Consider the following 11,890-nt stretch of genomic DNA (forward strand, 5'->3'; position numbering starts at 1 on the left):
CTGGTCCCAGCCTCTGTAACCATGACACTCTGTAATTTAAACTGGGCCAGTTTGTGTTCACACAACTGGAGTTCATTTTCCATGACTGTCTTCTACAAGATGATGGCTGCTTGCCAAAACAATTTTAAAGTAGTTGCGTTTCTTATTAGCTCATTAATTCAGTGAACAAATATCCCCATCACATGAGGAACAATTGATTCTTATTGTTACTAGTATCATTTGTTCTCCAGTCTCTACCTGAAAAGCTGGAAGTCTTCCACAATCACACAGTCCCTCACTGGGTTTGTTGTTCTAACACCATGGAGATAAGTGTGTGCAGTCACACAGGGCCAGGAAAACCCCTTCCATCATGCTTTCTTCTAAGTTCTCTATCAAGAGAATTTTGCACAATTACTTGTCTGTTTAACTCCTGTCATTACTTACTTGTCATGTGACTTTTACTTGTGTCCCTACCCTTCATGAACAATGCATGTCCTTCAGTTCATATGTTCCATTCATGATTGCCAGTCTATGCCAGTTTGTATGTTTCTTCCACTCTATGGAGAGTGTCAGGAGTTGTAGTTGCTCTATTTTACCCTTGCATTACTAAACAAACACCTTGAACATACCTGCCTGACATGATTCCATTTTCTGCCTAGTCTCCAATATCACCTCCCTTTCCATTACTTGAGTTAATATCACTGTTTTCTCCTTACTACCAACCTATGTACAAACTGATTTTTGTCTGCTTTTCCATTTTCTTACAGAAAAGACTTTGCCCATGCTGAGCCTTCCTTCTCCTCCAGAGCTCCTCTACGCTCTTGCAGTCTGGTTTGCAAAATCCCTTGCAGTCATCTCACGAAGGTATTGCTCCCCAGCCCACTGCTGCTGTCACCTCTTGCATCCGCAGTCTTTCCCTGGCCACTTCTCCTCCCTGTGGAAACCTCTCTGCGGCTCCCTTTGCCATGCACTAAGTATTTTCTTCTTCCAGCCCTTACAAGTAGTGCCACCAGAGCAAATCAGCTCATCTGGCCTCCGATACACCTTCACAGCCTGGGAAAATAAGGCTATGTATGTGCTAGCCCTTTGTGTATGAAGAAGCTTTGCGTGGACACCTTCCCCTGGGATTCCACTCCCACACCACGCTCAAGCCTCACCTGAGCTCTGTAGCAGGCTGGGCCCTGGTTTGCAAGGGCCTCCCTGTGACCATCCTGGGTCCAGCTCAGGGCAGACCACACCTTCCCACTCCAGGAGCGTAGGGTTGGTACGTGCTGGCAGAGAGCAGGCCATTTCAGACTGGCTCATGTGGCCGAGCACCATGGCCCCCACGGCAGGAAGACATCCAGGGACCGTTCCAGTCCACAGCCCCACTGGGGTTAGCCAAGGCCGCTGGGAGTGGAGGAGGCCCGAGGCTGGGCTGCATCCAGGTTCCTAAGGCACCTGGGGGAGCTGATGGCTTCACTGCTGACAGGTGTGATTTGGCTCAACCCACCTGCAGTGCCAGTTTGCCCTGCTGGGTTGGGTGCCTCTTTGGAAGCTGAGGGCTTGTACATTTCACCTTCATTTGCCCGTGAGCTGAGAAGATCCTCCCTTCCCCAAGCACTAGTCATGAGGTTAGGTCCCCATGCCTGGGGTAGGTCACCATCCTCCTAAGCACGGCCAGTCCGAACAGTGCAGAGAGCAGCAGCACACTGCAAGCCTGCTCCAGGGTATGCAACTGGTGGTCCCCAGCTAAGACAGGGAGGATGGCTGTGGGTCAGCCATAGAGGCACTGAGGGGGTTCTACCAAAGCACTGCAGACTTTGTTGGAGCATCCAACAAAGAGCAGCTCCAGACCTGTATCTTGGCTTCTTCCTCAGTCTCAGGGGTGAACGGGCTTTCTTTGGCACAAAACACCTCTAAACACAGGGCGTACGGCTGGCAAGGTGCCCAAGGCTACGTGCTATGACGCAAAACCTCTGTGTGTGTAACGACTGAAAAATTACACTAGCATGTTTGTGGGTTAATGCTAGGCTGCTACTGCAGCTGGGAAAACCAAGCTGTGGCCAAAAGGAAATGTTATATTTACAAAAGGTGGCAATACATGATGTGGTCTTCAGAAATCTAAATATCTTGAGCTTTATGACCTCTACATATGTCTGTGTCTCTGGCTCTTTCAGCACCCCTGGCCTAAGAAGAACCAGAATGGCAGTAATCGTTGCGGAACATTTGCGTGTTACAGACTTCTCTGAGGGGACTCTGAAAGGAAAGGAGTCTCTGAAGGTAGAGTGGTCTGAAAGGAGCAGCTTTCTCTAAAACCAAGAGCTGTTCATCAATAACGGGAACTAAAGCCACAGACCATAATGTACCTGAAGAAGAATTCAAGGAGACAGATGAAACTTGACAGCTGTAGTAGATGCAAGACAGCATAACAATGCAGCAATGTCATGCTGCAGAGGTCTTGTGGCCCAACAGACCCCTCGCACACCACCCTACTTATTATTTGTCAGTGTTTTGTCTTAAATGGCTCAGGTTTTCTGGCTCTATTTGCAGGTTTAATAGCATGGAATCTCTGAAGCTCTCCACCATTCACGTATAGCCCCAGCTGCTCTCTCTTTGTGTTCTCAGATTACTTTCTTTGAAAGGAAAGGCTGTAGCATGGACACTCAGCTGATGTGTCAATGACCTTTTCACACACTGCTATCTTCCTCATATAGATACCTCCCCACTGATGGAGTACAGGTATCCAGACAGTCCTGGGCAGGGGAAGCAATAAGGTGTCTACAGAACCTGGCAGTCTGTCCGACAGTGTGTAAGCTAGGCCTAGATCATTTTTCCTGTCATTGAGGAGGCAGGGTTGACCTGTGGAACCCACTTCTCCAGGACAGTGAACAGAGCTGTAGGTCATAAGATGAGGCAGGTGCTCTGCAAATTGTCCCTCTGTCCAGTTCCCCAGCCTCTGAGCAGCTCACCAGAGCAAGTGGGCTCATGGCTGCTAGCAGCTCTTGACTGCACAGGCACTCCTCCTGTATCCACAGAGCCAGTGGACACCACGCTGCCTGTTCCTCACTATGTTACAGAGCTGAGGTGTTCAGCAATCAGTAACCCTGTCATGGCTGGCACATTACCAACACCCTGTACAGTACGAGCATTTCGTGGGGTACTACCCCCTTCTTCACCACTGCAGCAGGAAATGCCCAGCTTCCCCCAGCGCCTGGCATGGCTGACTCTGCTCCAGGGCCAGGGCCTGCCCGAAGCAGTGGGCACCAGAACCTGCTGCTCTGTTGGGGCTACAGGAGAGGCTGTGAAGGCCAACGGGCAGATGCAGGCAGGGCTGCTCTGTGGGAAGGGGCCAGGCCACCACAGCAGACCTGCAGCAGCAGGAGGCAGGAGGAGCCAGCTGTGGTCTGTGCCAGGCTGGCAGGGCCCATCTTGCCCCCAGGGCCTGGTGGTGCCTTTGAGGGTCTGGTGCCTCGGCAGGCCCCGGACAGGCAGCTGAAAAGCAGGGGTAGGCCTGGGGCACTGCAGCACCATGGGCTGAGCAAGGGTCACCCCCACAGTGCCAACCCAGACCTGGTGCAACAGGAGCACAACACAGGGCCTGGCATGTCAGAATGTTTATTAAAAAAAAAACAGTCACAATAATTTACTCCCTTTGCCACACAAAGGGCTCAGTATAAAGATCTCTGGCCTCCTAAGGTAACACAGGTAACTGAGAGATGGGTACTTGTCTCTCATCCTCCAAGACAGTGGCCTTCTCCCGTCCCCGTCGTGCAGCCAGCACAAGAGCTGCTGGCCACGTGGGGCCTGGCACAGGAGCAGCCATGTGCCCCTGCCTGCTGCTGGCTCACAGGCAGCACAGACCAACACGGGGTGCAAATGCAGAGCATACGGAGACCACAGGCACTGAGTGAATGCCAGAGGGTGTGCAAGTGCAAGCTGGAGAAAGAGGAGAAGTGGCTGATTCTTCCCATAGTGCCGAGGTGTCTGTGGAGCACAAAAATTGAAGCAGCAGGACAGTTGCTGCTTGCAGGCAGGGGGACTTGGGGCTGGCTGGAAGCAGCCCTGCCTGCCTGGCTCCTGCCTCACACAAGGTCTAGCCTGGCAGAGGCAGGAGGCCAGCTGTGGCTACTTGTCACACTCCAGATCCTGGGCCCCCTCAGCACCCTGGTAGTGCATCTCACAGAACTCCTGAATCCGACTGCAGGCCTCCAAGATCATCTCCTCAGGCACAGTGATCACCACTCGGAAGAAGTTTGGGTACTCAAAGCACTGAAATGAGAAAGGATAAAGCTAGCAAATTACCTGGGATAGTGCTGTAGTCTCAGAGCCCTGCCCTGGGGCCATGTGTTAGTCAACAAGTCGAAATGGTCAGTGTAGGACTGACTGGAGGACAGCAGGGCTGAACTCTTGCTCCCTTAGACTGTTTTTTTTTCTGTTCCAAGCAAATCTCCCACCTGCATCTGTGTAGACTTGATGCTGTGAGAGTGACAGGCCAAGGGAGTCTGTCTGGATCATGCAGGAGCCGGGGAATGAAATGGAAGGAATGGGAGGGATGGAAAGTATCCAAGGCCCCGACAGTATTCAGTGCTGGAAGTGGAGCTGGGAGGAGGTGGGTACAAGGCACGGATGTTCTCAGCCTGTCGTCCACCCCTGCGCCTGCAGAGGCGGGGACATGACACACAGGGACATGACATGGGATGGGACAGACACTGGGAACAGGGTGAAGGAAGGAAGATAGGTGGGAACAGTCCTAGGCTGCTGAGGGAGCAGCAAGGGTTCAGAGATACTGCTCTGCCAACCTAAGAAATACAGAGCAAGCCTGGAGCTGGAAAGATCCTAGTAGCCTGACTGAGGTCTGTTTGTGAGCCAGAGACTGCCAGTCCCCATCCCTACCCACACCACTTGGAGCTCAGAGCCAGCACATACACACCATTACAGACCATGGACACCACACTCAACTCCCAGCCTGTCCCCAGCACACAGGGCTGCAAACCCTCGTTGCTTCTCTCCCCATGCCTTGGCCCCACAGCTCCCTGGAGCTCTCAGTGTCAGACTCACCGTGGCTGGCAAGCAGAACACAGACTGCTCCGATATGAGTCGCTCAGTGAACTCCACATCATTTTCAAACTCAGGGAAGTGTTCCATCTCAATCTCAACCTACAGTCAAGGGATGCATAGAATACAATCATAGAATTGTTTAGGTTGGAAAAGATCTTTAAGACCAAGTCAAACCGTTAACATGGCAACCAAGGGCACCAAAATGAGCTGCAGTGTCCCTGCTTACTCACACGGCCCAACAACTCCTCAGTCAAGTGCAGCTGTCTGCCCTCAGTTTTTTGCTCATGCTTTGGGCTGACTGGAATGTAAGACACAAACAGAAACATATAAACGAAAGCTGGGGCTTCTTTAAAAAGTATCCATTAGCTACCTAAAGCTGGAATTTCAGTTAAGAACCACCTTAGTAAAAGAACTGACGACGAAGATACAGCAACCAATTATATGTGAAGAGGAATAAATAAGATATTTAAAAAAGAGCCTGGGAGAGAATTTTAGTCAATATGTATTAATAATTCTGTCATCCGAGAAATCCATGTGGTAATAAAGAGACAAACTAATGTTTTGGGTTTTTAAAGAAAATAAAGATAGCAGGGTCTAGAATATCACAAGCAAAACTCCTTGTAGGATGAGACAACTGGTAAAATGACACAAATGCTGAAATGTTCAATACATATTTTTGTTCTCTATTTGGAAAGAAGGAGGCTGTCCCTTTATCACATAAAGATAGTGGTATCCTGACCATTTGTTTATAACCAAAGATTATTTTAAACATCTCATGAAAATATTCTTAAAAAAAAACAGGTGAAAGAGAATTTTCATGCAGAAGTTCTGAAAAAGCCAATGGTAGAAAAAATTTACCAGATTATTTAATCTGAAATAAATGCTCAGATACTGCAGAAATACCATAGATGTGAAATAATTTTAGAGCTGTGCCTCTACACAAAGAGCATAAAGCAGACTGACCCATATAGCTCTGGGTAAGACTGAAAACAGGGTCAACTGGTAAAGACTTATCTACAGAACTTGTGGACCTAGCAGAGTTAGGTTAATGGCTGGACTTGATCTTAAAGGTCTTTCCAACCTAAATCATTCTATGATTCTATGAGTGAGATTGATGCTGCAGTATTCTCCAGCTCTGGGTCCACATTTTTAAAAACTGAGGAAAAACCGGAGACACTATGGGATAAAGAAAAAAAAAAAAAAAAATGTGTTCAACTTAGGAGACTTAAATGTCTCAGTTGAGCTTGTGGAGATGAGAAAGGAAATAGAAAGGAAATTTAACCACATCATAAAATATATATATAAAAAAACCCAAACAAACATATATGGAAAGAGGCAACAGCATAGACAGGAGACAGAGGTGCTAGTTGAAGAAGGCTACCTCTTCACCAGGAGGTGTGATAATCTGACTTGTAGTGTAGGAGCTTCCCATTGCCAGCTGGCTTCAAATCCACCTAAACCAACACTGTCTTGAAAAGTACAAGCCACTGAGTTCTGTACAGGAGCAAGTGGGTGAAAAGTAACAGCCTGTGCTATGGGGTAAGTGAACAACATGTTCTGGCCTTCTAAGTGACCAAGGGATATGCCTACTCCATATGGCAGTGTGAAAATGCGTGGTAACAGAGATCTGGTGCCAAGCACCAATCTGAAGACCTAGTGTGAATGTTGTGAGCTGGAAATGGCACATCCATCTCTTCCCTTACCATGAGGTACATGGCTCCGGCAGGCCTGACAGGCTGGAGGCCAGGGATAGCTGATAAGGCAGCATAGCAAAGGTCAGCATTGGACTGAAAGGCAGAAAGGAGACATTTCAAAACAGGAGAAATTCCAGGAAGCATCTCAGCAAATGGAAGCCATGCTCTGGATGAGGACTATAAACAGGTTTGCCCTCTGCAAATAAAGGCAGGAGGAATGCAAACAGAACGGCTGCTCATGGCCTTGAGCCCAGCAGGTGTGACTGAGCTGGGGTCAGCAAGTCAGTGCCAAACACCCCATTCCCTGGGCCACCAGATGCAAGGCTGGGCTGCCTCAAACTTATCACAGCCAATATTTCTGACCCAGTTACCACATCTCCTGCTCAAACTGGATTTGTTGGGCTCTCCTAGTCACAGACAGAACTGCACCTTGAAGTGAGGTGGGGAGGGATGACAAGCTAGAGACATATGACTCCCTGCAAACAAACCATGAACAAACTGCTGGCCTGTTACAGCCTGTTTACCTTGAGGATGCTGAGGGTATTGTGGTAGAACTCAGGGGGTGTTCGGTGTAAGATACGTTCCAGCGCTCCTTGGACAATTGTACAGGGACCCAGAATCCTTTGACTCAGTCTTAGTAGGCCATCCCTGATCTGGAAAAAAAAACCCATGGTGATATTTGCAGCTCAGACTGCATTTCCCTGAATGGAAGGGGCAGCTCCAAGGCCTACTCTGTTTCTAGAGCTGTTCACACCCTTCTCTTCGGTGAGCATACAGAGCACAGAAGAACATTTGCTTGACTACATGCCAGGTATTTGCAGACTATTTACAGTGTCATTCTCTGTTCCACAGTTGCAGATTGCAATGCCAACAGAGACAACCTTTGGAGCTTCCCAATCTGACTAAAACCAGGCTGGAAAATAGCTAATGTAAATAAAGTCAGAATTGTTCCAAATACCACTTTGCATTTCCCTTAGGCTTGGGCACACAAACCACACTTTCAAAGCCAGGTAGGGACAACCAACATTAACTCTTCTGCTTGCTCAGTTGGTCCTCTCTTCTCCCTCTTCTGCTGCAGAAAGCTCCCTAGGTGGCAAGGTCACTGCAGCAGATATCTGCTCTTGTAACACAGCTAAACAAACAGGCAGACAAAGCACAGGCAGCACTGCAAGGCGCTTTGCTCTTACTTTAAAGAGAAACCATAGAAGAGTACAGAGACATCACACACTGGCTCCACATGCTGAATAAGCCATGCAATACCTTCAGTCCACACTGGAGTTACTCAAGAACAGAAGGAATTAGAAGCACACAAAAAGGACAAGGCATATATGAAAGAGCAGCAGGGACAAGGAGTGTGTCACAGTGTAGATGTGGGTAGAAGCCATGTACGGGAGCAGACAGAGTAAGGAGAGAACATGAAAAACCTAAAGGTCCAGAAAAGCATGTGAGCAGTTGGGTGACACCCCCGAGAGAGCAAAAGAGCAGTACATGCCTGTATCTGTTAAAGCCCCAGTGATCCACACACTGAAAACACTTCAGGTCTGTTGCTTCCACAGTGTCACTCAGCAGTTCTCACCTCATTACCAAAGATGTCTCTCCTGTCATGAATTAGGATCCAGCCCATCCGCCAGCCAGGGACTAGCCATCGTTTTGCCAAGCCACCACAGGACAAGATTGGCACGTTGGTGCTGAGAGTTGCTATAGGTTCATATTTGCAGTCAGCAAACACCTGTGACAGGAGGCTAGGTTAGGGCTGGCATTGCCTCTTACTGTGAGCTGTGAGGCACAAGAAGAAGGGAGGTAAGGAAGTGGTGGGAAATTGATGGTGAAAGCTCCTGGCTTCAAAGTATGAACATGGTAAGTGCACTCACATGAAAGTGAGCTGTTTGGGAAGGGTAAAGGAGCTGAACATGAGAGGTACTGCCCAAGATTACACGCCAGAGGACTGGGAGCTCCAGGTATGGACCCATGCACAGTACAGGTGTCACTCACCTTTGGAGACCTGCCACAGCCAAAGGGCAAGTGCATCAGGAAGGACAGGGCAGTATTGGGGTGCAAAGGACTGCAACTGACACTCACCATGTCTCCATAAATCTCGTCAGCAAGGATGGGCACACACTGTCTTGACGCCACTGTGGGAGAGAGGGTATTCAGCCTGGCCACTCTGCATCCTCCATGGGAGCAGACCCTAACCCTAACCCTAACCCTCTGCTGCAGAGCCTGGCAGGGTTCTGAGGGAAGACTCAGTCCCAGAGCGGAGAGGCCCTATCTTCCTCCCAGAGACCGTTCATTTGGAGAACCCAAGCACTGGAGATCCCTCTCCTGGCTGGGCCTAGTTCTGCTGTCACCTGTGATGTCAAGCAGCACAGCCCTCTGACTGACAGGTCAGGGCTCAGGAAGCATAGGGCTCCCTCTGAGCACTCTCCCTCTGCAGAGCCAGTGTGGAGAAATGAACAGTCCAAGCCACACAGAGCATTTGAGGAAGAGCAGCACCTTCCCGCTGAGCAAGCCCTGCTTCCTGATCTGGAGTCAGTCACCAGGAGAGAAGCAAAGCCCTGGGCCATGGTGCTGCAGTGGTTAACACACAGGCAATGCTGGCAGACACTAGACTGCAGCCATGCCCCAGGTACACACAGGCAGGCTCACCTGCCAGGATCTTCTGGAGGTGGCTCTTGCTGAACACAGAGCCACAGGGGTTCGATGGGTTGTTCACGATGAGGCAAGCTGTCTTCTCATCCACCAGAGACTCCAAGTGCTCCAAATCAATTTCCCAAGCCTTCTCTGGCTATTGAAGTGAAGAGGAGGGGAAGTAACAGCTGAGGAACTGGACTTGCCACACAGGCTGAGTTGCGACAGGGTGCCCAGAGTTGCTCAGGTCATCTTCACCCACTTCCCAGGTAGGGCCAGGGTATTTCTGAGAGGCAGAAACATCAGGGCTGCCCTTTCCAGGCCAGCCACCACTTACCAAGAGGTTGTAGAGTTTGACCTCAATCCCCATAGACAATGCCAGAGTCTTGTAGAGGGAGAAGCCAGGCCGTGGCACCAGGATGTTCTGGCCTGGGTTGGCCAGCACTGCTAGGGCAAGCTCTATCGCCTGGCTGCAGCCACTCGTTAGGATGACATCCTGCAAAGAGCACACGGGGTCAGTGGAAAACATGGCCACTCCGAAGTGCCCCAGCCATGTGGGAGTGACACAATGTCCAGGCTCTGCCAGGTGAGAGCTTCTCAGCCAAAAAGACAAGTCCAGAGCCTGACTGAAAGCAAGAAGCCTCCAACAGCTGGGGAGCTCATCTTCCTCCTGAAGAGGGTGGAGGGGAAGGGCTCGGGGCAGGGTACAAAAGCAGAAGGACGCTGCTGTGGGCCAAGGCCATGGGCCAGCCTTCAGTCCCCCAGCCGGGCAGGGCGGGAGGGAGCTGGGGCAGTGCCCCCACACCCCGCAGTGTGGGCTGGCAGCACCCCCCTGCCCGCACTGTGGTGGGAGTGCCTCGGCTGGGCACCGGTACCTGGGCCTCCAGCGGTGCCTGCGGGCAGCTGTAGTACGCGGCCACTGCCTCCCGGCAGGACTGGTAGCCTGGGGAAAGAGAAGCCAAACATGGAGGGGAAGTTTTCACAGACGATTTCCTTTTGCTTACCAGTACCAGGCTCACAGCTGCCGCTTGGCCGGGGGAAGCCCGTTCATTGGTGAGGCTGCCCCAAGGTGGCAGAAACTGTCCTGCCCCAGGCCAAGCACGGGCAGCCCTGAGGCTGGGCCAGGCAGGTGGAGAGCAGGGACAGGCCCTGGGCAGGGGGCAGGCTCTGGCCCTAGCGTGTCCTGGACACAGAACTGAAAGGAGCCGGGTGGAGAGTGGCCAGGGAGCTGCTCTGACCCAGCAGGAGGCCAAGTTCTGTTACACGGCTTCTACTGTTGCAGTCCTCTCTGTCAGCACATGGAGTCATTGGACATGACACAAGAGGAGGTGGAGTGTCCCGCGAGGCACGCGTGACCCATGCTCTGTGAATGCCTTTTCCACTCACTGCAAAGAAGGCTCACATAAATCTGTGAAGTCAGGGAGCCTAAGGAGAGTCCTAGTCAAGGCAGATCGGAAGGAAACTTGGCTGCAACCCATGGCAGGATTAAAACACATCCCTGAACCCTTCTGGGTGCCTGAAACCCTACCTGCTCTAATGGCAGGGGGAGCAAACCCAGTGTCTGCAGGAGGCTCTGAGCCTCTAAAGATCATGCAGGGAAGGGCACTCAGGTGTATCTGGGAGGTGCATGTGCTTATGTCCTCATAGCACCTTTGGTGAGGACAGCTACTGGGTGCTACTGGAAAGATGTCCATTGGCTCCATATACGTGCTGTGAGGTAGAGCTGCCACATCCCTTCATCCTTCCCTCACAGGAAGAGCTTTGTCAACTTACCAACAGATGGGGCATAACCATTGTAACGTCCTGAGTCCAAAGCCTCCTTCATAGCCCGTGTGACCTCATCATTTGTGGGAAGGTTTCCAAAGACCGTCGGGTCTCCTTTTCAAAGATTGAAAAATAGTGAAGGTCTCACTGATCTGTGACAGGCATAGAGCTGTGTGGTTGTCTGGCCTATCCCCCCTTGTGTTTGCACAACCTTTGTGCTTCAGAGCCCTGCAATCTGCCAGCCACTCAGTTGACCACACTGCCCAGAGGCTTCAGGCACAGCACTATGCTCACCTAAGGACAAGGAGATCATAGCTTTCTTTGGGTTGGGCTCCACCTTCATGCTGTCTACAATGGCTCGGACAGGGTTGAAAGTCTTCTTTGACATTTCAGAAGCTCTGACAGCCCATCTTGGCTTCCGGCCCTTCACCTTCCCCAGTGATATGCTGTTCCCATTGGTCTTGAGATGAACATCCAGCATAGGGGAGCGATCTCCATGGCCATTCACTTGGATCAGGTATGAGTCCATCCTGAGAGCTGTCAGTGTGAAGTGGATTTCCTGGGCTTAGTTAATGTATGCCAAACAAGGGATCTGCCCATGTGGGGACAGAGACCACAACTCTTGAAAAGTAAAGCTTCCAAAAACTGTAGAACCTACCTACTGCCTATGGACAACTCAGCAGCAGCAAGTAGGGCTGTATTTGGGGCCAGGATGGAGTGGAACTCCGCACACAAGCGAGAACACAATGCAGTGGGGAAGATAAAGACACCTCTGTGCTAGCTAC

General features: G+C 50.7%; 1 protein-coding gene across 1 annotated transcript; it reads right to left on the bottom strand.

The window, feature by feature from the left end:
- Nucleotides 1-4,086: 4,086 nt before the first annotated feature.
- Nucleotides 4,087-11,634, bottom strand: TAT (tyrosine aminotransferase). The gene is made up of 11 exons (XM_008948704.1): nt 11,400-11,634; nt 11,115-11,219; nt 10,217-10,284; nt 9,679-9,837; nt 9,360-9,498; nt 8,793-8,845; nt 8,290-8,442; nt 7,238-7,366; nt 6,723-6,806; nt 5,020-5,118; nt 4,087-4,230 (listed from the first exon to the last, which is right to left on the bottom strand). The coding sequence occupies exons 1-11, from the start codon at nt 11,632-11,634 to the stop codon at nt 4,087-4,089; spliced, it is 1,368 nt and encodes a 455-aa protein (XP_008946952.1).
- Nucleotides 11,635-11,890: the final 256 nt, after the last annotated feature.

This window comes from Merops nubicus, unplaced genomic scaffold (genome assembly GCF_000691845.1).
Source record: "Merops nubicus isolate BGI_N331 unplaced genomic scaffold, ASM69184v1 scaffold23471, whole genome shotgun sequence".
In the NCBI taxonomy this organism is placed as follows: domain Eukaryota; kingdom Metazoa; phylum Chordata; class Aves; order Coraciiformes; family Meropidae; genus Merops; species Merops nubicus.